Source organism: Saccopteryx leptura, chromosome 2 (assembly GCF_036850995.1).
Source record: "Saccopteryx leptura isolate mSacLep1 chromosome 2, mSacLep1_pri_phased_curated, whole genome shotgun sequence".
Classification (NCBI taxonomy): domain Eukaryota; kingdom Metazoa; phylum Chordata; class Mammalia; order Chiroptera; family Emballonuridae; genus Saccopteryx; species Saccopteryx leptura.
In genome coordinates, this window is record NC_089504.1 from 98201322 (window position 1) to 98228133 (window position 26812).

General features: G+C 43.0%; 1 protein-coding gene across 1 annotated transcript in view; it reads right to left on the minus strand.

Annotated features, from left to right (window-relative positions):
• Positions 1 to 26812, minus strand: part of LOC136393065 (contactin-associated protein-like 3) — a 107010-nt gene that overhangs the window by 16171 nt on the left and 64027 nt on the right. Inside the window, exons 12-16 of the mRNA XM_066365727.1 lie at positions 26570 to 26689; positions 20867 to 21064; positions 17183 to 17339; positions 12130 to 12257; positions 1010 to 1180 (exon numbers count right to left, since the gene is read on the minus strand). Of these exons, the coding sequence (XP_066221824.1) occupies positions 1010 to 1180; positions 12130 to 12257; positions 17183 to 17339; positions 20867 to 21064; positions 26570 to 26689 (774 nt within the window). The remainder of the gene's footprint in view (positions 1 to 1009; positions 1181 to 12129; positions 12258 to 17182; positions 17340 to 20866; positions 21065 to 26569; positions 26690 to 26812) is intronic.

Here is a 26812-nt window from a genome sequence, read left to right on the forward strand (position 1 = left end):
GATGTAAGAGTTGCTCAAGTTAACTCAAAGGGGAGGAACTTTAGTCTGGAGCAGACATGAAAAAGGCACCATGACAATATGCTCTTTAGGAAAGCAGACCATGACAATGATACAGACAGATGTCACTCTGAGTTGTCTAGGAGGGAAAAATAAAGCTGTATCCGGAGAAGAAAACACAAAGCTGTTTTTAACATAATCTTCCTTAGAGTTTACTATTCCTCTGGCTAAGCCCTGAGTAGCAGATATACTTACAGAAAGAACACTAACATATTATCTGGCTTCATCTGTATAAGTGACTTTATTTAAAAGCACTATGTGAAATATTGATACTAAGGAGCGGAGCTCTGCAAATATGAATAAACAATGTGACCTGCCTGACTGGGATGTGGCACAGTGGGTAGAGCATTGACCTGGGACACTGAGGACCCAGGTTCGAAACCAGAGGTCACGGGCTTGATCGTAGGATCATAGACATGATGCCATGGTCACTTGCTTGAGCCAAAGGTTGCTGGCTTGAAGCCCAAGGTTGCTGGCGTGAGAAAGGAGTCACTCGGTCCGCAGTAGTCCCTGGTCAAGGCACATATTGATATGAGAAAGCAATCAATGAAAAACTAAGGTACCACAACTACGAGCTGATGCTTCTTATCTGTCTCCCTTCCTGTCTGTCTGTCTCTTTCTCTCTCAAAAAACAGACAAATGAACAAACAAAACAATGTGACTAGTCAATTAAGTCAAATAATTTTTTTAATTTAGCTAACAGTTATTTGACTAGTTTGGTTTAATGTCTTGATTGCACATAGAGTTAAGGCAGCAGAAAATTGTATAGATAATTGTAATTCCTGAATCATTGCTCTATTCCTCTATTAAAAACAGTTACTGGAAATCATAGATTGTTAGTATGTAATAAAGAAATATGCCTGACAAAGGAAGCATGGCAGTACATTGGAAAGTAGGTTACAAAGGGAGACTGCTGAGCGCCCAGTGGCTCTGCCCAGAGTGGGTGACTCACCGCGAAGCTCGAGCCGGATGAAGTCTGTGATCCCCAGGTTCTCTACAAACACCCCAGAGGAAGCCGTGGTCTTGAAAAAGAAAGATATGTCAGCACTAAACTCTCCTCGGAATGTAGGAAAATGAAGGTAAGAGGTCTCTGTATTGAAGGAAGCTGAATTCCAAAATGAATCTATTCAGAAAAAGAAAAAAAAAGTGAACATAATAATGAAACAAAACAAATAATTACATTTTATACACCTAGCTGTTTTTCTTTTATCATTCAATGAATTAATTATCTATGTAGCCATGACATGAATATACAAATAGTGATTATTTCAAGGATTAATCTGGACCTCTGAAATTGAGTGGAGGGATAATCACTTGGGAAATGGCTTATGTTTTTTTTCAAAAAAATATTACTTTTTAAGTTAATATAGAGAAAAATGGACTTTTTAGGGACATACAGTTATATGAATTTTAATACAGGCCCAGATTTGTGTAACCATCACCAAAATCCGGATAAAGGACCGTTCCACCACCCGCAGCTCACCCTCTGGCTCCTCCCCTACTGTCACACCCTCCCCCCACCTCAGGCTCTGGCAACTGTGATCTAGAGTCTAGTCTCTATTCGCATAGGTTTGCCTCTTCCAAATGTCCCATGAATGGAGGCAGGCTGTAGGTAACCTCTGCCACTGGCATCCTGCGCTCCGCAGAAAGCCTCTGAGATTCATCCAGGTGGTGCGTGTTGCTGTTCTTTCCATTTTCCTGCTCTGTTGCAGTCCATCTTGTGGATGTGCCACCATTCATCTGGCCACATCTAAGAGCACTGGGGTCGTTTACAGATTTGGTCAGTTACAAATAAAGCTGCTACAAATCTGTCTAAAGGTTTTTATGTGAACATAAGTTCATTTTCTTAAGGCAGTGAATTTTAACTGGTGTGCCACAAGAGTTTTTAACACATGCACTACCTGGTGACTTAGTCAGAGGCACTGACCCCTTTTCCCTGAGATTGTCTAATAAAAAACGAAAGCAGCCAACACAACAATAGCCTTCTGGAGTGAATGAGTCAAAATTATACCTATACTTTTTTTCAGATTGGCAAACAACAACAACAACAACAACAACAACACATTTTTTGGTGTGCCACAGCATTTTAGTAATTAATTTGTGTGCCACAAGATGAAAAGGATTAAAAATGACTGCTGTAAGGTAAATATCCAGGAATATTCCTGGATCATATGGTAAGTACGTATTTAAACTTGTAAGAAACTTCCAAACATGCTGAGGATAGCTCAGCTGGTCCAAGCATTGGCCCTGGGTGCTGAGGATAGCTTGGTTGTTCTGAGAATCAGCCCCAGACAGGGGTTGCTGGGTGAATCCCAGTCAGGGCACATGTGGGAGTCTGCCCATGTATCATGAAAGAAAGGAAGAAAGAAAGAAAGAAAGAAAGAGAGAGAGAGAGAAAGAGAGAGAGAGAGAGGAGGGGTGGGGAGGGAGGGAGGGAGGGAGGGAGGGAGGGAGGGAGGGAGGAAGGAAGGAAGGAAGGAAGGAAGGAAGGAAGGAAGGAAGGAAGGAAGGAAGGAAGGAAGAAACTGCCAAACAGTTTTCCACAGTGGCTGTTCCTTTCTAAACTCCCACCCACAATGTGCAAGACATCCAGTTGTCTCCTGTGGTCACCAGCATGGGTATTGGTAGTATTTTTAAATTTTAGTTTAGCAGTTCAAATTGATGTGAAGTGGTATCTCATGGTGTTTTTAATTTTCTTCCCTATCAGCTGATGATGTTTAGCATTTCATGTTCTTATTTGCCATTCTTATACCCTCTTTGGTGAAGTATCTATTCAACTTGGGGGAGAATTGACATCTTTCCTATGTTGTCTTAGACTTTTTGATTCCTTTCTTCAGCATTTGGTACATGTTTTTGTTAGCTGTCTGCCTAAATATCGTAAAGTTTGGAGCTATTAAAATGATAGTCTTGGAGATGATGTCAGAGTAATGGCGCGGTAAGAAGCGATACTGATAAATCTCCCCCCAAACTCAACAAGATCTTCAACCAGAAACAGAAAAACCTATCCTTGGAGCCTCCAGATGTTTCGCAATATACCTGAAGTTATGGTCGAGTGAAAAATTGGCTAAATATATAATCAAACCCCGAACGAAATAGGGAGTAAGAAATGCTCCGCCTTCCTCACTAACCTAAACAGGGCAGCTTTCACTGGGAACTGAGAATATATAAACTAAGGCGGGCAAAGGGGGTGAATAGATCCAGGCCACAGCACAAACAGCCGAACCAGGCTGTGGCACAAAGATCCAAGCCAAGGAAAAACTGTTCCTGTGGCAATCCTGGCAATACAAGCTAACGCCCGTGCCAAACCCAGACAAAGAAAGACAAGTGGGGTAGCCATTTTCCCCTATCTCCTGGTCGGAGCGCGCAGATAGTGGGTGAGAGATTCCTTCCAAAGCCCCGGGAGTGGGCGCCTGTGTTATCCCACAGAGGAGCAGAGTCAGAGGCCTTTGTGTGGGCCGAAAGCGGAATCTCCGGGCCGCCCCAGCACCCTGAAAAAGCCGCTCATGGGGAGGGAGTGAGAGCCAATTCCAATGCTGGAACTTTTCCGTGTGGGACGGGGATTCACTCAGAGGGTGAGGCGGCCGGCCTGATATCCTGGTCAGTGAGCACGGAGAGTGAGCGAGAGATTCCTCCGAGCACCTCAAGAGTGGGAGCCCGTGTTATTCCACAGAGAGGCAGAGTCAGAGGCCTTTGTGTGGGCTAAAGGTGGAATCTCCGGACAGCCCCAGTGCCCTGGGAAAGCCGTGCATGGGAGGGAGTGAGAACTAATTCCAACGCTGGAACTTTTCCATGCGGGAGAGGTTTCACTCAGAGGGTGAGACTTTCAGCCTGATATCCTGGTCTGCGCGCACAGATAGTGAGCGAGAGATTCCTCCGAGTGCCTCGGCAGTGTGAACCCGTGTTATCCCACAGAGGAGCAGAGTCAGGGGCCTTTGTGTGGGCCAAAAGCGGAATCTCGGGCTGCCCCAGCGCCTTGAAAAAGCCGCGCACGGGGACAGAGCGAGAGCCAATTCCAACGCTGGAACTTTTCCGTGCGGGTGGGGGTTTCACTCAGAGTGTGAGACTGCTGGCCTGATATCCTGGTCTGCACGCACAGATATTGGGCGAGAGATTCCTCCTAGTGCCTCGGCAATGTGCGCCCATGTTATCCCACAGAGTAGCAGAGCCAGAGGTCTTTGAGTGGGCGGAAGCCCCGCCTGATTATGCTAGCAGCTCTGACTGACTGAGCCTTACCCAGAGCCCTGTGCTGAGTGGGAATAGAGTGGGGAGTTTCCAGCTCTTTGAGCCTCTTACTATCCAGGCAGAGGCAGCAGCAACCCCATAACTGGATTATCAGGCTACTAATTGAGGAAGGAAAGACTAGGAGAAAGGCTCCAGGAACACGGACTCTCTCACTGTCGGAGCCTATAAATGCTAATGAGCCTCGACTGCCAATGAGACTAAAGCATAATACATGACGTCGTCATAGAGACTTATCAACTGCAAACCTCCACCTGAGCGTGCCAAAGGAGCAGAACCCGGGGTACAGAGTCACTGACCAGGAAGAGGGAGAGAAAAGAAAAAGCAACAAGATAACCTCTCAAAATCAAGAATAATACGCAGACTTTATAGCCTATCCCATTTTATTATATTTGTTCGTTTGTTTCTCTTATCTTCATTCTTGATATTTTTTTTTTCCTCCTCCAATTTGGTCATTTAACTCTCTGCCGGTCTTACTCTCTCCTCTCCTTGAACTACACTACCCATAAGTGTTACATCTCCCATTATCTTTTCTTTCCTCTTCCTTTCTCTCTATGAGGGTTGCACTCCAAAACCCTTAACTCTCTCTCTCTCTCTCTCCTCTTTTTTCTTTTTTCTTCTTTTAGTGTTTCCCTCTTTTCTCTCTCTCTCTCTTTCTTTTCTCCCTCTATATTAGTTTCTTCCTTTCTCCTTTACGTCTCCTATCATTCAAACCTCAATAACAAACAATATCTTATCTGGGACTCAAACTTATGTTTGTGGCATTTTGGGGGTTTTTTACTTCACCTTTTTAACACATTAGCAGTGCTCCCATCTCTGGCTCTCCATTTTATCTAGTTCTTGTTCCACTAAATACAATAGTAACTTTTTAATTTGTCTCCCCATTTTCCTGTTTCCCTCTTATTCCTCTCATCATAACTCTTAGTGAACCAACACCTAAAAGCAAATCATTTTATTCTTGACCCAAATTTTTTTCTTATTTGCTTTTTGTGGGTCCATACCCCCCCTTTTTTTCCTTTTTTTTTTGCCCTTTTATTACTTCTCCCCAATTCAGGCCCTCCATTACCAGCATTGTTTGTTCTATTTAGTACAATATAACACTAAGCACCTAGATATGATAGACATCCACAAGACATTTCATCCCAAAGTGACTGAGTATACTTTTTCTCCAGTGTACATGGATCATTCTCAAGAATTGTCCATATGTTGGGCCACAAAAATAACATCAAAAAATTCAGAAAAATTGAAGTTGTACCAAGTATATTTTCTGATCCTAAAGCCTTGAAACTAGAATTCAACTGCAAAAAAGAGGGAAAAAATCAGACAAAAATGTGGAAACTAAACAACATACTTTTAAAAAAATGAATGGGTCAAAGAAGAAATAAGTGCAGAGATCAAAAGATATATACAGACAAATGAAAATGACAATACGACATATCAGAATCTATGGGATGCAGCAAAAGCAGTGATAAGAGGGAAGTTCATATCACTTCAGGCATATATGAACAAACAAGAGAGAGCCCAAGTGAACCACTTAACTTCACACCTTAAGGAACTAGAAAAAGAAGAACAAAGACAACCCAAACCCAGCTGAAGAAAGGAGATAATAAAAATCAGAGCAGAAAAAAATGAAATAGAGAACAGAAAAACTATAGAAAAAATTAATAGAACAAGGAGCTGGTTCTTTGAAAAGATCAACAAAATTGACAAACCCTTGGCAAGACTTACCAAGGAAAAAAGAGAAAGAACTCATATAAACAAAATCCAAAATGAAAGAGGAGAAATCATCATGGACACGGTAGATGTACAAAGAATTATTGTAGAATACTATGAAAAACTTTATGCCACTAAATTCAACAACCTAGAAGAAATGGATAAATTCCTAGAACAATACAACCTTCCTAGACTGAGTCAAGAAGAAGCAGAAAACCTAAACAGACCTATTAGTAGAGAAGAAATAGAAAAAACCATTAAAAACTGCCCCAAAAATAAAAGTCCAGGCCCTGACGGCTATACCAGCGAATTTTATCAAACATTCAAAGAAGACTTGGTTCCTATTCTACTCAAAGTCTTCCAAAATATTGAAGAAGAAGCAATACTTCCAAACACATTTTATGAGGCCAACATAACCCTCATACCAAAACCAGGCAAGGATGGCACAAAAAAAGAAAACTACAGACCAATATCTCTAATGAATACAGATGCTAAAATACTAAACAAAATACTGGCAAACCAAATACAACAACATATTAAAAAAATAATACATCATGATCAAGTGGGATTCATCCCAGAATCTCAAGGAGGGTTCAACATACGTAAAACGGTTAACGTAAAACACCATATCAACAAAACAAAAAACAAAAACTGCATGATCTTATCAATAGACGCAGAAAAGGCTTTCAATAAAATACAACACAATTTTATGTTTAAGACTCTCAACAAAATGGGTATAGAAGGAAAATATCTCAACATGATAAAGGCCTTATATGATAAACCATCAGCTAACATCATATTAAATGGCACTAAACTGAAGGCTTTCCCCCTTAAATCAGGAACAAGACAGGGTTGTCCACTCTCTCCACTCTTATTTAATGTGGTACTAGAGGTTCTAGCCAGAGCAATCAGACAAGACAAAGAAATAAAAGGCATCCATATCGGAAAAGAAGAAGTAAAGGTATCACTTTTTGCAGATGATATGATCCTATACATCGAAAATCCCAAAGAATCCACAAAAAGACTACTAGAAACAATAAGCCAATACAGTAAGGTCGCAGGATACAAAATTAACATACAGAAGTCAATAGCCTTTCTATATGCCAACAATGTAACATTTGAGAACGAACTCAAAAGAATAATCCCCTTCACAATTGGAACAACAACAAAAAAATAAAATACTTAGGAATAAACATAACAAAGAATGTAAAGGACTTATATAATAAAAACTATAAACCATTGTTAAGGGAAATCGAAAAAGATATAATGAGATGGAAGAATATTCCTTGTTCTTGGTTAGGAAGAATAAATATAATCAAGATGGCCATATTACCCAAAGCAATATACAAATTTAATGCAATTCCCATCAAAATTCCAATGTCATTTTTTAAAGAAATGGAGCAAAAAATCATCAGATTTATATGGAACTATAAAAAACCCCGAATAGCCAAAGCAATCCTAAAGAAAAAAAGTGAAGCTGGGGGCATTACAATACCTGACTTCAAACTATATTATAGGGCCACAACAATCAAAACAGCATGGTATTGGCAGAAAAATAGACACTCAGACCAATGGAACAGAATAGAAAACCCAGAAATAAAACCACAAATATATAGTCAAATAATTTTTGATAAAGGGGCCAACAACACACAATGGAGAAAAGAAAGCCTCTTTAATAAATGGTGCTGGGAAAACTGGAAAGCCACATGCAAAAGAATGAAACTGGACTACAGTCTGTCCCCCTGTACTAAAATGAACTCAAAATGGATCAAAGATCTAAACAAAAGACCTGAAACAATTAAGTGCATAGAAGAAGACATAGGTACTAAACTCATGGACCTGGGTTTTAAAGAGCATTTTATGAATTTGACTCCAATGGCAAGAGAAGTGAAGGCAAAAATTAATGAATGGGACTACATCAGACAAAGAAGTTTTTGCTCAGCAAGAGGAACTGATAACAAAATAAACAGAAAGCCAACTAAATGGGAAATGATATTTTCAAACAACAGCTCAGATAAGGGCCTAATATCCAAAATATACAAAGAACTCATAAACTCAACAACAAACAAACAAACAATTCAATAAAAAACGGGAAGAGGACATGAACAGACACTTCTCCCAGGAAGAAATACAAATGGCCAACAGATATATGAAAAGATGCTCATCTTCTTTAGTTATTAGAGAAATGCAAATCAAAACTGCAGTGAGATACCACCTCACACCTGTTAGATTAGCTATTATTAACAAGACAGGTAATAGCAAATGTTGGAGAGGCTGTGGAGAAAAAGGAACCCTCATACACTGTTGGTGGTAATGTAAAGTAGTACAACCATTATGGAAGAAAGTATGGTGCTTCCTCAAAAAACTGAAAATAGAATTACCTTATGACCCAGCAATCCCTCTACTGGGTATATACCCCCAAAACTCAGAAACATTGATACGTAAAGACACATGCAGCCCCATGTTCACTGCAGCATTGTTCACAGTGGGCAGGACATGGAAACAACCAAAAAGCCCGTCAATAGATGACTAGATAAAGAAGATGTGGCACATATACACTATGGAATACTACTCAGCCATAAAAATGATGACTTTGGATCATTTACAGCAAAATGGTGGGATCTTGATAACATTATACGAAGTGAAATAAGTAAATCATAAAAAACCAGGAACTGCATTATTCCATACGTAGGTGGGACATAAAAGTGAAACTAAGAGACATTGATAAGAGTGTGGTGGTTACGGGGGGAGGGGGGAGAGGGAGAGGGAAAGGGGGAGGGGGAGGGGCACAAAGAGAACTAGATAGAAGGTGACAGAGGACAATCTGACTTTGGGTGATGGGTATGCAACATAAGTGAACGACAAGATAACCTGGAGTTGTTATCTTTGAATATATGTATCCTGATTTATTGATGTAGCCGCATTAAAAATAAAATTATTATTAAAATAAATAAATAAATATATAGAAATATAGAAAAAAAAGAAGTGCTTATGATTACTTGTAAGAATGTTTGTGTAATAGCCATCTTAAAGTTTTTTTCAGATCATTCTAACCTCTGTGATATTGAAATTAGTACCTGTTGATTATCTTTTCCTATGCAAGGTCAGGTTTTTCTGGTTCTTTGTATGGTAACTAATTTTGAATTACTTCCTAGATATCTTAAATATTATGTTAACCAATTCTGGGCTTTGTTTAACTTTTATGAAGCATGTTGACATTTTTCTTTTCTCTTTCTTTCCTTTTCTTTTTGGCAGGCAGTTGGTCTGGTTATGATCTAGCACTGCATCTGACCTGCCTGCTGTGGGTCATGACGCTAATGACAAGCCAGTGTTCAAGGAGTTTTCAGTGCTCTTCAGATCTGCCTCACTCGTGCGCTACTCAGTGGCAAGTCTGGGTCCTGGGTGTAGCCTCTTAGTTCAGTTCTCAACTTCTTTGGTCCATAGTTACAGTCAGACCCATGCATGTGCATCTCTGAGGGGAGCCCCGGACTTCATAAACAACCGGTGGCCCTGCTTCCCTAAGCAGTACGCTCTCTGTGCTCTTTCAGCTACTCACCGGGTCCCCGTTGCTGTCTTCTTAACTAGAAAACAGCTCTATTGCCCTCTCTTAGGCACTTCTGCAACTGTACCCATGTTTATTGCCAAGTGACGGTTGAACAGAAAAAGAACACAGAAGTCGCATGAGTCTGACCCCAGTTCGGGAGCCATGGCTGCCATGTTTAAAGCAGAAGCCTTCTTCTCTCACAGTTTTGTACTCTGGGCTCCCGAGGCATCCTCTGTCACTATTGCCAGAGGACCAGCTGGGGTCTGGGGCTTCAGAAAACAGAGGGAAGGGAGTAAAATGTGATTTGTGCACTCCCTGTGAGAGAGGAGTTCCCTGTACCATCCTCCAGCCAGGACTCCAGGGCTGCTTCTGCAGCTCTTTCTCTCTGGGACCCAGAGCCATATCTAGGCCCTCTGAGATGCTGGAAGGATAATACATGGTGAATCCTGGTTTCTCTTCCTGCTACAAGTTGCTGTCCAGAGTGCTGAGATAACTGCCTCATGCATTCTGCCCAGGTTATAGGAGAGCTGTGGGACAGATGTTTATCCAGAAACAGGCATGTGCTCTGCATTTTTATGCACAAGTAAGACAAACACGTCTTCATTCCATTGTCTGTCAGGGTATATTAATGTGCTCTCTACATTCTGACTAGGCACATCTCGATATTTTTATTCTCGGAAATGAGAAACTCTTACTTTTATTCAACTGCAAGGTTCAGAAGTGCCAGGATTTTCTCACATGCCACCTCTCCCTCTAGGCCTCCCCAGGAAGATATAGCTCCACAGACAGCCCTTCCCCATGGCCCCAAGGGGCTCAGAGGAGAGCACCAGCCAGCATGGCCTGGACGTCACTGACACTGGCCCCTCCTCTTATGTGAGCACCCCTGGAAGGGTTGGGGCAGAGGACTGATGTGGCGGCCGGATGTCACTCCTGCTGGCTGCTGTGTACAGTAGCATCTCACTGGGCTATGGCAGGAGCTGGCTGGCCAGCTCTGGGGCTACAGCAACAATCAAGCATGGGTAGCGATGGAGGTGGATAATGGATCATTTAAAAAAAATTGAAGCGGCCCTGGCCAGTTGGCTCAGCGGTAGAGCGTTGGCCTAGCGTGCGGAGGACCCGGGTTCGATTCCCGGCCAGGGCACATAGGAGAAGCGCCCATTTGCTTCTCCAGCCCTCCGCCGCGCCTTCCTCTCTGTCTCTCTCTTCCCCTCCCGCAGCCAAGGCTCCATTGGAGTAAAGATGGCCCGGGCGCTGGGGACGGCTCTGTGGCCTCTGCCCCAGGCGCTAGAGTGGCTCTGGTCGCAACATGGCGACGCCCAAGATGGGCAGAGCATCGCCCCCTGGTGGGCAGAGCGTCACCCCATGGTGGGCGTGCTGGGTGGATCCCGGTCGGGCGCATGCGGGAGTCTGTCTGACTGTCTCTCCCTGTTTCCAGCTTCAGAAAAATGCAAAAAAAAAAAAAAAAAAAAAAAAAATTGAAGCAATTAAGATGTGGGTCATGAGGAAGAAAAGAGGAGTCCTTAGTAGCTGTAATGTTTTCAGTCTAAGGAGCAACTAAATAATGGGGTTGCCATGCACTGAGTTATGGAAATATCTCTTTTTTTTCTTTTCATTTTTTTTGAAATGTGCCGAATAGCTGGTTAGTTAGAGCCAGGGCCTGGAGTTCAGGGAGACAGGGTCTGAGGTATAGGTGTGGGGTCACTGCCACTACTGTGGTATCTAAATCCATGAGACCAATGGGAAAAGATCACCAATGAATTGCAGAGAGGAGACCGGGCTGGAATGGAGCCCGGGGCACCCCAACACTGTCCCACAGTTGAGACAAAGGAAGAATGGGAAGGGGAGGAAAAGAAGAAAGCATTTGTTGGCTTGTGGCCTCCAAGTGAGGAAAGTGAGTCAAGAAGAGTGAATCAGGAGAGAGAGGAGCCCCAAGTAGCTGACCGGCCAATCTGGACAGCAGCTGAGAACCACGTGGGACTTAGGAACATTGTGGTCTCCCTGGGGACCTGGAAAAAGCAGTTTCTGGGAAGCAATGGAGGAAATGCCAGAATAGAGTCTATTGAAGACAGATTACAAGGAGAAAAGGTGAAGCTCATGCTCACAAACATTCTAGTTTAACTATTTGGGGGAGGGAAGGCTGTGAGAGCCACCTGATTCCAGAGGAGAGGTGAGAGGAGTGAGGGGTGGAGGTTTCCCGTGTGAAAACTCCGATTGCCTGAAGGCATCAAGAAACAGGCGCACTTGGTAGGTACTGTCCTTTCATTTTCTCCATCTCGTCCATTTTAGGCATCTCAGCATTCAGCAAAGTGCCCAGTACTTAGTAGGTATATATTACATGTTTGCTGACCAAGTGACATAGTATTTCAGATGATTCCATCAGCCCTCATAGCAGTACTCTGATTGACTTACTACAGAAGAGACACAGAACCCACAGGCAATATAATTTTTCTCAATTACAATTATGATGCACACTTATTTTATAAGCTAATAATACATCCCTCATGAAGCATGTATTATCAGGAGAGACAGTGCCCTTGTGAACCCATACTCAGGACACCTCCCTCCCCACGACTTACTGTCCCCCCTGCAGAGCAGAGGCCCCAGTGTGTAGGAGGCTTCAGAATGTGGTTGGCCCGCATCTGTCCTCACAATTGAACGGACTGGCAGGTGCTCCTTATGGGAAAGGACTACGGTGTCACTGGTCCTGGAAAACAAGTACAACCACCTTCACCTTCCTCGGAGTGACATACAGAGAACTCATAGCCTTCTTCTGCAGTTCAAGAGGTAGTAAGCAGTTGGAAAGTCTAATGGCTCATCTGCACATTTACAGGCATGGTCAAGTGTTTAATGAGGTCATCTGAGGGCCCCAGGCCACAGTCCACCTACAGGACCACAGTCAGGAAAGCTGGCAGGTTCCAAGTCTGCTCACAGGCACAGGCACAGGCACGAGACCACATTTCAACACAGTAGAGCAGTTCACCTCTCTTTCCCTGTCAGCCACTGGGCAGCACTTACATGCAGAGCTTATACCTGGGAGAGCAGCCAGCCTGGGAGAAACCGCCTGACTGACAGGAGTGAGGTTTTCAATTCTCAGATTGTTTTTACTAAAGTTTCTGAATTCCTATGGTGGTAACTAGGCATTTCCTTAATTGTTAATACCATAAATTTAAAAACAAAAAATATAGCAAAATACCAATTCAAAACCAGGTGAAGGTATGACACAATGCAATCTTAAAATTAATCAGTGGATACTGCACGAGGAAGTGCTTTGTCAGTGACTGCCACCAACCATTCAGTCGACTGATGCTTGCTGCAATTCTTCTGTCTGCCAGGCTCTGCGTGCTGGGGATGTGGGTATAAAAAATACCAGCAATGCCCCAGAAAACCTAGTGGATGTTATAAATAATAACAATAACATATTCGTGCCAGCGAGCATTTGGAAAGGCGTGACTAACTGTAGTTACAATGCAACAGAGGCTGAACCGGGAGCCAGAGGACAGGGACCGAGTACTGGGTGGTTCTGATGTCCTCTCTGGACAAATAAGGAGATTTCCCTTCCCTTGTAACTGTTCATAGTTTCTATTGTATACTCCAATTGCATATGTGCTTTTGACTTATGAACAAATAAGAGTTTGTCTAAGTGATCGTTCTGACACTCTGAACCTGTGTAAAACCTAGTCGGTTTCAATTTCTAACAATTACAAAGCCACCCCTCAGTCCGGGGTAGACAGGTACAGCATATGAACCTGCCACTCGTGCAGGTAAAAAAATCAGCAACTTCATATGGTTCAACCCTGATGTCTTTGCTGAAAACAACTTGCATAACTTAACAGTGAACTGTTACAATTCTGTTTAGGCATCAAAATCTTTTAATGTTGAAGTTTTAAAATCACTAAGATTTTAATTTTGTTTAAAAATTTTAATAAAGTGACTGGCAGTGTATATGGTGTGATATGAAAAATATAAATTATTTATCATGAAAGTTAAACAATTTTTTTGAATCAGGTTGTTTCCAAAAACATGACCAAAAACAGTCTGTTTCCAAAAACAGACTAAAAACACAAGGCCTTACCTCGCTAAGCCTCTGTGACTCCTGCTGGTGGCCTCCAAGTGAGGACAGTGGGGGCTGCTGGTGGAGGCTGACACCCCATAAACAGAACGCCTGTCTTTGGCAGGAACAGTGGCCACAAGCCAGCAGGTACCACTGGATTATGGGGAGCCAGTCCAGGAATTTATTTTGTTTTAAATCTGGAGATAATGCCCCAAATTAATTCCTGGTGGAAATGTTACAAGTAAGTATTTTAATTCTTGTGATTGGTATTTGGTAGAACATCTTGCAGGAAAAATATAAGCGTACTAGTTAATTAAGGATTCTTGAAATTTCAAGAAAAAAAAAATTCAAGAACAAATTGCACTGTTTAATGTAGTGCGAACCTACACATTAATTCTGTCTATAACACAGACGTGCACACAGAGCCCTGCAAACATGTAAGGAAAATCATGATGCATATTGCGTGTATTACAGACACCCTTTCCATTTTTGTTTACAAAGTGCCTTCCTGAATCTGAGGGAAATTTAAAGAATTCTTATTTCAAATTCCATTCTTAGTCCCAGCCATCGCCAACGGCCCACACTTCACCTGAGATTTGATAATTGCCATGGTCACCAGGTTTGTTCAAAACAGCCTCATTTCTACTTATATCTCAAATTTTTTGTTGCTTCTCGGTTTTTTCCCCTCAAAGTTTGTAAATACTGCATATCTAGACATGACCATTTCTCACAAGTTTCAAACATTCAGTAAGAGAACATACAAATCCAAGTCTTTTCTGTTTTAGTTCCTAATGCTCTAGAAATTATTTTTCCTGTTTTTTTTTCGGTAGACACTTTGGAGGAATAACACAGCTGTAAGTACTTTAAGTTGTTGAGAAAGATTATGGGGGGGGGGGAAATATTGGGTCAACTTTCATGCCTTCTGATTGCTGGGTAGAAAAACGGACTGGTGACCCTATAATTACCATCACCCAGGATTACACATTCTGAAAGCTCCAGGTCTCTCGGTCGGGCTTACTGTTGTTTTTATCGTCCCTCTTGCAAAGCCAGGCTGGGTTCGTTGTTCATATTAAGACTTTTTTCTTTTTTTTTTTTGTATTTTTCTGAAGCTGGAAACGGGGAGAGACAGTCAGACAGACTCCCGCATGCGCCCTACCGGGATCCACCCGGCACACCCACCAGGGCAACGCTCTGGCGTGGAGAAGCAAATGAGCACTTCTCCTATGTGCCCTGGCCGGGAATCGAACCTGGGTCCCCCGCACGCCAGGCTGACGCTCTACCGCTGAGCCAACTGGCCAGGGCCGTATATTAAGACTTTTAAAATGACTTCTCTGTATATTTGTCAGGGAAAACTGTTTCTAGCATTTTACTTTCAATATTTGTAGGTGTGTAGACAAAATATACTTGTTTTTAATTCAATATGGCATATATATATTCAAGTGGATATTTTTGTCAGATTCATTGTGTATAAATAACCATACATTTTTAAATCTTATTTCATGCTTGTTGCTTTCTCTTCTTGTTTAGATTTCTTTTCCTATATTTTAGGTTAACTAAATTGTTTAAATCCCATTTTTTCTTTCTTCCCCCTACTGATTTAAACACCACATGCTCTGTTTCTACTCTTTTAGAAGTTGCACTTAAAATCTTAATGTCTACAGTTTAAGCATTCTAATGCTAATAAATATTTACAAACCAACTTTTAAATTTCAATTTATATTTTCATTTCTAAACATTCTTTTAGTTCCTTTTTAATTGAAAGTCATCTTTGTTAATAGGATCTTATTATTTTCTCATGTTTCGATGTTAGTGTTTATTTTTAGTTATATGTTACTGATGTTTAGTATTTATCTGTTTTATTTGTTTAACCTCCAGGTTTACAAATTTCTTCCCTCAATATTTCTTCTTGCATCTGAGATCTTCAGACTACTTTCTTTCATTCTGAAAACTGGCTTTACTCTTCTTGTAGAGTATGCTGGAGGTACATTTCTTCAGTGTCTGTTTGTCTGGATCTTAGTATTATCTCACTTTTGAAAATGGTGAACACTTGGAATTTCACAGTTGTTTCACTTTCGTGTTGTGACCGGGGTGTCCCGCCTGTGCGCTGTGCTGCTGAGGGGAGTTCCATTAGCTGTCTAATTGTCTTTCCTGTAAGAGCCTTCCATCTCCGCTCCTTTAACGTTCTCTTCAGTGTTCTTTGATTTTACCCTGATGTGTCTCTAGCTATGAATTAACTTTTGTTTATCCTGCTTGGTAATCTAGCACTTCCCCAAACCTGGAAATTTCTCAGCCATGTGAACATTGCCCCTTATCTTCGATCTTCTCTTTTGGAACTTAAATCAGATACATGTTCAGTCTTCTCCTCACCACTCCTCTACGTCTCTGCTTCTTGGTTAGCACTTGGATCCTCTCTGTGCTACACTGTCCTTTGTTTACATGTATTTCCCATTTCACCAATTTTCTGATCCCTTGTGTCTATTGTCTGATCTGATGATAGTCATTTTTAAATTTTTAAAAAAATTATTTTAATTACATTTCAATGATATTTTCATTTCTAAACATTCATTTGGTTCTATTGTAAATCGCAGCCATCTCTGTAAGTCGTATCTGATGGCTTTGGCATGTTTTAATGCTAGTGTTTATTTTGCAAATGGCTTACATATTTATTTTATCTCTTGTTTTTATTGTATCCATTATCTGGGGCTTCTAGGTATCACATCTATACCTTTGTGGTTTCTTCTGCCTCCACAACTCTTCTTCTCCAGTGCTGTGTGTAATACTGGACCATGAGCTCATGTTTGGTGGCACTTTACCTGTGAGAATCCTGTGAGGTCTGCACAGAGCGGGAAGCAGGGCTCCAGTAAAAAATTCATGAAACTCAACCATGAGCCACCAGTGCCGCCAACCTGCAGCCATGTTAACCTAATTTAAGGACCATCCAGGTTGTGTAACTATGGACTCTAAGCCTGTGTGAGAGCAGGTCTGTAGACATGAGTTTTCAGGGAGTTGTTATGATTATTTTTTTACCTAGAGTGCTAACTGAAAGATTTGTCCTCATCCACATTTCTTCAGGTTTGTAGCCTTTAAGACCTCCAGCTGTATGGACAGTGATGTGTTACATAAATTGTCTACGCATACTCTTTCATGGGCTCAAGGCCTATCTGGTTTTCCCTTTGTGGCCATTTGGAAACATGACGAGAAATTAGAGAGGTCAGCAAACAGCCCTGGGTCAGCCATGCGGTGATTATCTTATTAACTGGGTGAAACTCAACTTTAAGAAGTCTGCTCCTTCACTTTTAGTAAATGGGAAACATTTATCTAGTATTCCTATTTTGTCTTGTTGGAAAAATAAAACAAGCATGATTATTTATTCTCAGGTAAACAGAAATAGCCACCTTAATAGTTTAGGCTTCATATTAGTTACATCGCTCATGTCAAAGCTTATACTTTTCACTTGCTAGGGATCCTTTAATCTATTGTCTCTCCTGTGCTGTCTTGTCCAATGTCTGCCTAAGGTGCAGAGCTTAAGCAATATAAAAGAAATCACAGTTTACACAGGGAAATTATATAGAAATCACCATTCATCCCGGTCAGCATCACAGCCGCAGTAACACTGAGAATCAGTGCAGTTCCCCTCTGATCCACAAGCACACCTGTGAGCAGCAGGCAGCGCACCTGCCCAGTAAGTGTTTGTGTCATTGGTTCTTCCAACCCACCAGCTCCCTGGGCTTCCATCTGAAAGACAAGTGTGAGAAAGGTGACACCTCCCTTGGCCCCACTACCTGCCTCCCCAGCACAGTCCCCTTACTCCCCTCTGTGAAAACAGAGAGAGGCTATTTCAGAAGTGAGCATAACTTAACTCTGAGAAAGCTCATTTTTAAGAGGACTTCAAACTGTTTGAATATATTTTAAGATCAAGACTTGTATTAGAGTCGTATTTTTTTTTCTCTTATGATAAAATGAACAAGTAATCCCTAACTCGTTCGGGACTGATATTACATATATTACAAATTTCTCTTCAGGATTCCAAGTACACAACTTATTTGAAAATTACACTAAAAATTTGTCATTAAAATAAAAAGAAAAACAGAGTAATTTATATACTGAATCTAAAATGTTTGAGATCCTAAGATGCCATTGAAAGAATTTTGTAAAATGTAGACTTCTTTCCCTTTATTCATTAGCTAAATACAGGTATTTTCTATCATGTCTGAGATGTTTTAGGAGACGTGATTTTTTACACACTGACTGGGCTGGCTCTGTGCTTGGCAACTAGAGCAATGGGACCGGGAAGCCTTCCTGCTGCCTGCACTGAGGGGCGAGGCAGGACAACTCGGGTGAGCCCAGCCCACTTCCTCAGCCCAGGCCCCTGGTCAGGTCCACGCAGCCCGGGGTCAGTGACAGGGGCCCTCACCTCTACAGGCACTCTCAAGACACTGCGCGGCCCCTTTCGGGTCATGGCACACCAGGACAAGGACAATTGTGAAAGGCAGAGCAGGCTGGAGGGTGGAGGGAAAGCAGTTTCTAGTACACACTGAGTGAGAGGAGCAGGGGAAACGGAAGAGACTTCAAATAGAGTGGCTCTGCCAAGATGCCTGTCCACTTCCGTGTGCTCTTCCAAACCCTTAGGCTGTCCCCATCGGGCCCCTGCCCAGAACCTGGAACACAGCCTGGCCTCGCCATAACTGACAAGGCCACTGCTCCTAGGACCCTGGTCCCAGGAGACTCCTGCCTCTGCTGACAATCTTCAGCTTCGCTGGTCAACAGCCCCACCGCCCTCGTCACCACACAGCAGGCTCGGGGCTGAGATGCAGGCAGAGAAACCTATAGTAGTCTTTTGTTGTTTTAACACGTTGGAAACTTATTTCCAGAAGATAGATCTTTTTAGCACAGATACTTAATAAATATGTTTCAAGATACCATTTTAAAAAGGTAACGATTCAGCACATTCTTTCACAGATGGAAGAACAAAGAAGTCATTATACGCAATGCACAACTGTATGTTTACATGGCAGTATTTCATTTTCTCTATAAAATTAGAACCATTCAGTTTTATTAAGGTAAAAATACATTTGGCTCCATTCAGAATTTTCTTGAGTATTTTTGGAGAATTCGTATAAAGAAATTTAAAATAACATGAAAAAGGATTAGAGACTGAACCCTGGCCAGCTGGCTCAGTGGTAGGGTGTTGGCCTGGCCTGTGGATGTTCTGGGTTCAATTCTTAGTCAGGGTACACAGGAGAAGCCACCACCTGCTTCTCCTCACCTCCTTCCCTTCCCACAGCCATAGCTTGATTGGTTAGAGCACATTGTCCCCAGGTGCTGAGGGTGGTTCCATGGAGCCTGTGCCTCAGGTGCTAAAAATAGCTCAGTTGCAAGCATGGCCCCAGATAGGCAGAGCATCAGTTCAAGAAGGGGGTTGCCAGGTGGATTCTGGTCAGGATGCATGTGGAAGTCTGTCTGTCTCCCCTCCTCTCACTCGGAAAAGAAAAAAAAAAAATAGGGACTGAAGTGAAAAGAAGGAGAGATGCTGATGAGCAGGGTGTGGGACTCCCCACCCCCAAGTCATGTCAGCCCCTGATTCATGGTCTTTCTCTGCAGCCACAGCCAATCCTCAGTGACAGCAGACACAGGATGGCGGCTGCATTGTTTCCTAGAATCCACACTAACTTTCACATAACTGCCCCATTAGCTACCCATAGTCATGTTCCCCAGAATGACCTGCAACACAGAAACTTTAAGGACACAGAAGGAAGGAAGGGAAAATGCTCCTGGACCCGAACCCAATCTCAGGACTACGGGCTCCGCCCAGCCCTCCTGAAGAAACCAAAATGACACCCTGGAGCCCCAGTGGCTGCACCCTGTCTCCTCTCCTCTCCTGGTTACCAGCAACCCCAAGGTCCTGACATCTTCTGAGAATTTGAAGGGTAGTAAATTCTTGGGCTAGAAATGAATTTTGACGGACAGTCTCCAGTCTCCCCTATGCAACTCCTAAGCTACTTGCTGCACTGTGGCCGTCACCTTGTGCTGTCCTCACATTAACGAGGGCTCCCACTGAAGGCCCTGTTTTCTCTCTTCTACACGAGGGCCCTCCAGTGCCCCGTACACCTGTTTGTCTCTACTGATAATGCAGACAGAGCAAGTTATTGTCACCAGGGTGAGGTGCATGCATTAGGCTCCACTATTTGCCCGCCTCATCTCTCCCCTAATTAAAAGCTTTGAGAAATATACAGGTCTGTACTGAGTTTGTTTAAGTTGAGTTTCTGCTGAAAATTCTCCGGTTGCAGTGTATAAGAAATGCAAACAGCTCAGGCATGCATAGATGATGAAGTCCTTACCAAGGTTTTAATAAGTTTAAAAGTCTTTTTTCTTATTGCGATTTCCCTTTAACTCCAATTAAATACTCTTTTTGTTGCTGTTTTATATATTTCTGCCAAAGGGATAACAATGAGCAATCTCACTTGCACATTAATTGGTAGACTCTGAAACCCCGTGTGGTGTCCAGGTCTGGAGCAGGCCAAATGCTAGCATGTGCAGGGGAGTCTGCTCCCTGCCGCCCTGACTGGCTTGTGTCTGACTCTGCTGGTGGTTGGCTCTGACCTTGGCCTTGTCTTCCCTGGTTAGACCACCCAGCCCACACTGTTCCCTAGCACCAACCTGCTCTCTGAGAGGTGGCTTTCTCCTTCTCCTGGGAACACTTGATTTCAGTTCAGTGATGTATTCTGCATTAATCAACCACTAGTAAGCGCTCAGCCTTCCCGGACCCACTAAAAAATTCAATAAGCTGGACCGTTTACTTTGTGCTATTGATAGATGCTGTGCCATTAACTTCTGGCAAGTTTAGTTCTCAAAACTCAGAAAGATGAAACAAGTTCCCAAGGCACACAGCGGAGCGATCAGCTTGGAACTTGAACTCAGTGGACCCTGCCTACCGCCCTCTGCTCACCCCACTTCCCAGATGCCTGGTCAGAGAAGGGGCAGACCAGCCTCCAGAAAACCAGGGCTGCCCTCCATGGTGGACGAGCACTGAGAGGTTAAGGCCTGGAAGGGAGGCTTTCACTTCCCAGTGGCCCAGGTGGGTCTGGGAAGAGACTTCAGATCCTTCATGACTTTAAACAAGGCGCGATCTATGTTGACATTGCTCTTTGCTCCAAGGAAAAGCATCTCTGTAATTTTCAGATGGTAACCCACAGTGCACAGGTTCTTGGCATCAGTGCAGGCCCAGGTGACTGCCATGGTGTGACACCGCTCTGAGTACTCACCTTGGCGGGCTGAAAGCCTGGGCTTCCGGCAGAGGAAGGTCAGCTCCTGTTGGCAGTGGTGCGCATGGTCAATTATGGCCTGGAGCTGGTCCCGGCTGGCCGTGTACTCGAAAAACACAGGGTGGGGGTGTCCTTCGTTCGAGCTTTTGACCTGGGCCATGTGGGAGCCATTGTGCGGCACCGAGGTCCATGCTGCGTCTTGTGGGTGGAAACAGGGTTAGGGAGGAGAATGGAGACTGTGACTAGGCCACAATACTGACAAATAATTACAGAAGTCTGAAGCATCTTTTGTGTGAATTAAGGATTTTATTTTTGTAGCTACCAGAAGTCTTTCAGGTTGAAATCAAAGTCAGTGAAATTCTTAAAATGTTACTATTAGAACATTTTCTTTATGGAAATTTGCATGACCCTGAATGTAGTCAAAATTTTCAGGGAACCCATTTTTAACATTCTGCATAGTATCAGTCAAAATTATAAATGAAATATTTTTCTTTCCATTACCATAAGAAGTAAACCAACTTTTATTGTGAATATGTGCACCTTTTTAATAAATATATTCCTTAACTGTCTGAGCATCTTTTTCTAAGATAATCAAATGATTGTGTAAAAGGCACATTTGAGGAACAAGCTCCACATAATTGTGCAAAATGATATAAATAAGTATTTTTTACAAAAACTGGTGGATAGTGTTAGCAACTCATTCACTGATCCCCGCGCTAAAACACATAATGTCCTGGAGTAGCTGATATAATTCGGAGCAGTAACTACAGCGAGACCAATGTCTACTGGCAAATTCTGACATACGACTGTGACACTGATTACCTATATTTTTAAAAGAGATTACACACTCCCCAATGTTTATAACAGAAACTAACTAATAATAGCAAAATACAACATCTTGACTTCTTTTACCTTCCCTAGATACACCTTCTGCCAGGAAGGTATAAATCTCCCACAGTATAAAACATCCATTGTTCTGTGGCTAAAAGGCTGACTTCAAGTTGCCCAGACTCAATTACATTTATAATATCATGTCACATAACTTACTCTGTGACATGTATTTGGTAAAACAATCAGACCACATATAAACTTTCCAAATTTCAAGGGTAAGAGGGTAGTCACATAATAGTTTATTTTTATTGTTTAACAGCTGCTAAATGAACAGGTTCAAAAATCAGAACAATGCTATGAGCAACCAACCCACTGAGAAGGCCTGCTAGTCCCTGCCCTGGTCCCGCCATGAAAGTCTGGGCCTGAGAAAGATCTAACAGCCACACCTGTGCTCTCACAGACCCCCACATCAAATACCCTCAGAGACAGAGAGGAAACCCAAGGGCCGGCCATGGCAAGAACTCTAGCTCAAAGCCTAGAGGAAAATATGGCAGAATATGCAAAACTAGCAAGAACAACAACAATAACAACAAAAAACACTTAGCCAGAATGTCTAATTTACCTTCATATTCAATCAGGGAAAAAATGACTTAATAGATCCTCTCCCTCTCTCTGCTCACTCAGGGGAATGAGTGTTCCTATAGCAACTTGAAGTCCACTGATTACCCCCTCCCCTTTAATTGAGTTTTCACTAGACTTTTTATATTTATATATTTTCCTGGGAAATTACTTAAATGGGCCTGGTGTTATTTATTCATTTCTGTAATGACCTACTTCCATCTGACCTCAGGGCTCCTTTCAGCAAATGAAATGAGTGTAATAGGAGCCACTTAGAAGATGGAGTTAGGCTTAGGAGTTCATCAGTTACAATGCAGCAGTGTCTTTTACGTTCACAGTTTATGGCACAAAGAAAAATGATATGCCCAAATAGCTCCTATAGGCTACTGGCAAGTATGATAGATTTATGGTATTGTATGGTTAAAATGTAGTAATAGAAATCTGTCTAAGTGGAGAGAAGGGAAAATTTAAATGAATCTCAAAACAGCCCTTCTACAAAAAAGTTAAGTGATTACCCTGTTGTTGGGCAGATAAAATTTATTATGCTCCTTTTGTTAAAGATGGCACTGCCCACCTGAAAGCCCATCGCCCAGGTGTTATTAATGTGTGTTGAGGGTGGGCTGTGGGCAGGCAGGATCCTTGTAGCCTGGGGCTTGGTTTTAGGACTAAGCCTTTCCTACCCTTTTTGATGTGGGGTGGTGCAATCCCATCATGCCTCAGATAAGTGACTTTGTATTAGAGACTTCCTTATTTTGTATATTAGGTTAAAGGTTTTGATTTCTGCACTATAAAGTGGGGCAGACTGAGCTTGCTCTCTCAGTTCCTGAGATTAGCATTAGAGGAGAGAGCAGAGAGGAGAGCAGAGAAAGGCCACATGGAGGAGAGGAGAAGCAGCCAAGATGGCGGAGTGTTGAAGAAGAATCCAGTTTTGTGCAGTTTGTGCAGGGAGAAGGAAGGAGATGGGGAACAGAGGTGAATAAGGCTGGTGAGCTAGAAACCTTTGATTCTAGGAAAGTCGGATAAGTCAGTAGCTTTGTGAGCACTGAATGAGTGGGTTTTGGAGCCCAGTGTGTGTTTTTACTTGCCCGCTGGTGCAAACTAGGATTAAAGATGATGGCCCATCAGTTTTTGGCTCCGTCGTTTCTTTACCAACTGTAAAGCCAGGAGGCACGGCCAGGGCCACCATCACAGCTGCCGCCCGGCCCATGCAGGTTCGCATTGGATTCGGACAGTCGGCAGAGAAACAGCGGAGCCAAAAACTGGTGGGACATGGTCTTTAATTCTAGCTTGCACCCGGCGGGCAAGTAAAAATACACACTGGGCTCCAAAACCCAGTCACATTCAGTGCTCACAAAGCCACTGACTTATCCGAGTTTCCTAGAATCAAAGGTTTCTAGCTCACCAGACTTATTCACCTCTGTTCCCATCTCCTTCCTTATCCCAAATACAAACTCTACACAAACTGGCATCTCACTCAGCACTCCACCATCTTGGCTGCTTCTCCTGGCCTCTTCCACGTGGCCTTTCTCTGCTCTCCTCTGCTCTCTCTTCTAATGATAATCCCAGGAACCAAGAGCGCAAACTCTCGTTCTTCCCCCATTTTATAGTGTAGATCCATAACCTTTAATCCAATATACAAAATAGGGAAGTCTCTACTACAAAGTCACTTCTCTGAGGCATGATTGGATTGTACTGCCCCACCTCAAAACGGGTGGGAGAGGCTTAATCCCAAAACCAAGCCCCAGGCTACAATGATCCTGCCTGCCCCCAACACACATTAATATCACCCGGGCGACGGCATCTTTAACAAAGTGAGCATAATACATTTTATCAGCCCAACACCAACTGTCTGAATCCAATGCGAACCTGTATGTGAATGGCCACAATGGTGGCTCCTGGCTTTACACCTGTCTAGAAATATTTATATTAAAGGTCTCCAGCAAAGACACGTTTCTTTAATATTCCAGATTATATTATTTTCACAGACTTCAAAACTATTTTGTGGGAAGGGACATTTGAGATTTAACGGAACCTTAGCTTTCAAGCCCGTGGAGACAAAACAGGGAATTTAAGTGATCAGCACAATAGGAAAGTACTTGGCTACTATCCATTGTGGTTTGAAGCAGAAATGAGATCTAAAGAAATTAACTGTAACAGCAAACAGATTTAGCCGGGATGTTTGGACTCTCCCTGAATGAAACCCCAGGAGTGTGTTCCTTCGGCTCCCTGGAGTCTTCCACTGCACACGACCAGGGTGACCCGTAGCTCCCAGTCCAGCGCTTGCTCAGGCAAACGACCCTGCTTGAAGTTAACGTTACAGTTTGGTTTGGTAAACAGGATATAAATAATGACTCCGGCTCACCGTATATGAGATCCCTTAGTTTCTGTTTACTTTGACAAATTAGATCCACGTTGCACTTTGAAACACGTCCTATTCTTTATAGTGTGCCCCTAAACTATATAAGCAGTCTTTTATAGGAAAATGGGTGGTTAGATGGAAAAAGAAATAGCTTTTTATACAATTTTAGGTAAACACAAATCCAGACCTTAACTGCCATGATCATTTCTGTCTCCCTGAGACAAAAGAAGAGAACAGACTTCATCATGAAAAGCCTGAAGCCTCCAGAGCAGGTGGGTCCATCCCTCACAATCTGGAAATTTACCTCCAGGGAAGTGAAGGCAAAATCCCATTTCTTAAAGACTCCTGAAATACACTCCAATTGGTCTAAACAGCACCCCTTTGGAAATGAAGTCAGCTTCCTGTGTTCTTTCAGATGGAAAAGGAGTATACAGATTCTGAGAAGGCGAGGAAGGCCAGGTGTCAAATGATTTAACTCATCACATCCTATCTCCAAATATGCAACTGGTCAAGACGGTGAACTCATGACGGTAAGAAAGACTGGACTGACAGCAATACTAGCCCCATTTCTGGACCCACAATAATAGTCTAAACATGACATTGTGCCTCTGAGACATCAAACCCCAAGACAGCGTCCTCAGAATCTCTCCCCTGTGTCACTGTCCAGAGAGAAACACTGGGAGGGGTGGTTGCCACCTTTTATCTGCAAAGATAAGAAAATGGAAGCCCAGAAAAACTCACGTGGCCAACTTTACGAAACTGTATAATATTGCCACACATTTCTAAGCAACCCGTGTGAGCTGCTGAGCTTTCTGAATAGGTAGAGGTCTCAGACGGTTGAGGCCTGTCACCCTCCTGAGTGCCTACATGTCTGAGTCCTCTCCTATATCTCAAATGCAAAAACCCCAGGAGGAAACAACACCAGATCATGGGCCTCTGTGTGCACACGGCTGATAATCGCCATGTGTGTTGCCATGAATGCCCAGTGGTGCCCTGAGGAGGACAGTGGTCAGCTCTTCTCTGTCCTTGCTCAAGATCTCAGAGACGCTGGGCGCTGGACCCTGACATGTCATCTGTATGTGTGTTTTATTGAGGGGCAGGGAGGGTAACTCTAAGCAGACAGCCTCAGGCCCCAGTAGAGGCCCAAAGATAGCACTTCTCACAGCCCCAGACTTGTGAGTCCCTTCTGATCAAAAGCTATATTAGAGCCTTCACAAGGAATGCCCTGCTTGTCAGTGTCTGGGGCCTTGGTACTTTTCATGATTTACTTTAGTGTTTCCAACAAAAGAAACTATTACAGGATATAATGAGACATACCCAGGAGAATGCAGCTACTTCCCAGCCTTCTTCGCTTGGGATTTCTGAGGACATTTTCACTTAATTGGTCCAACGGAAGACCAATGTATGTGTCTGTTCTGTCGTAAGTGTAGGTATCTGCTGTTTTACAAAGAAGGACACTTACTCAACACGATGTGGCCCTGGCCAGTTGGCTCAGTAGTGGAGTATTGACCTGGCATGTGGATGTCCTGAGTTTGATTCCTGGTCAGTGCACACAGAAGAAGCACCCACCTGCTTCTCTATCCCCCCCCTCACTCCTCTCTCTCTCACAACAGATCAACGCCCCAGATGGGCAGAGCATTGCCCCTAGTGGGCTTGCCAGATGGATCCCGGTCAGGTGCATGCAAGAGTCTGTCTCTCTGCCTCCCCTCCTCTCACAGAATAAAAAAAACAAAACTTTATGTCTTAAAATTTCTGAGCCATTGTATTCCAATTAGAGTCACAATGTACATCTAAATAAAGCTACCACTAGGTAAATTCTACTTTCCCCATCTTGGTTTTGCACATAGTAGGCATTTCCATAAGTTTAACTGTAATAATTCAGCTTATTGGCATACCTGTCATATTGCAATACACAAGAGCCGGTCCCAGTGGGCCACTTCCATCTGAGTCTATGTAGTAGAACCCTGATGAGTCCCCTCTGTACATGTGGGCTTCACACGACTGCTCGTAGACAGCTGCAAAGGACATGAATCTCAGACCAAGGTCACAAGAGGATGGATCCTGTTAATTATGGGACACTTCATTTCCCCAGTGACACTCATTCTGCATTGCTCTCACAGACATCTTCCCCAGGAGAG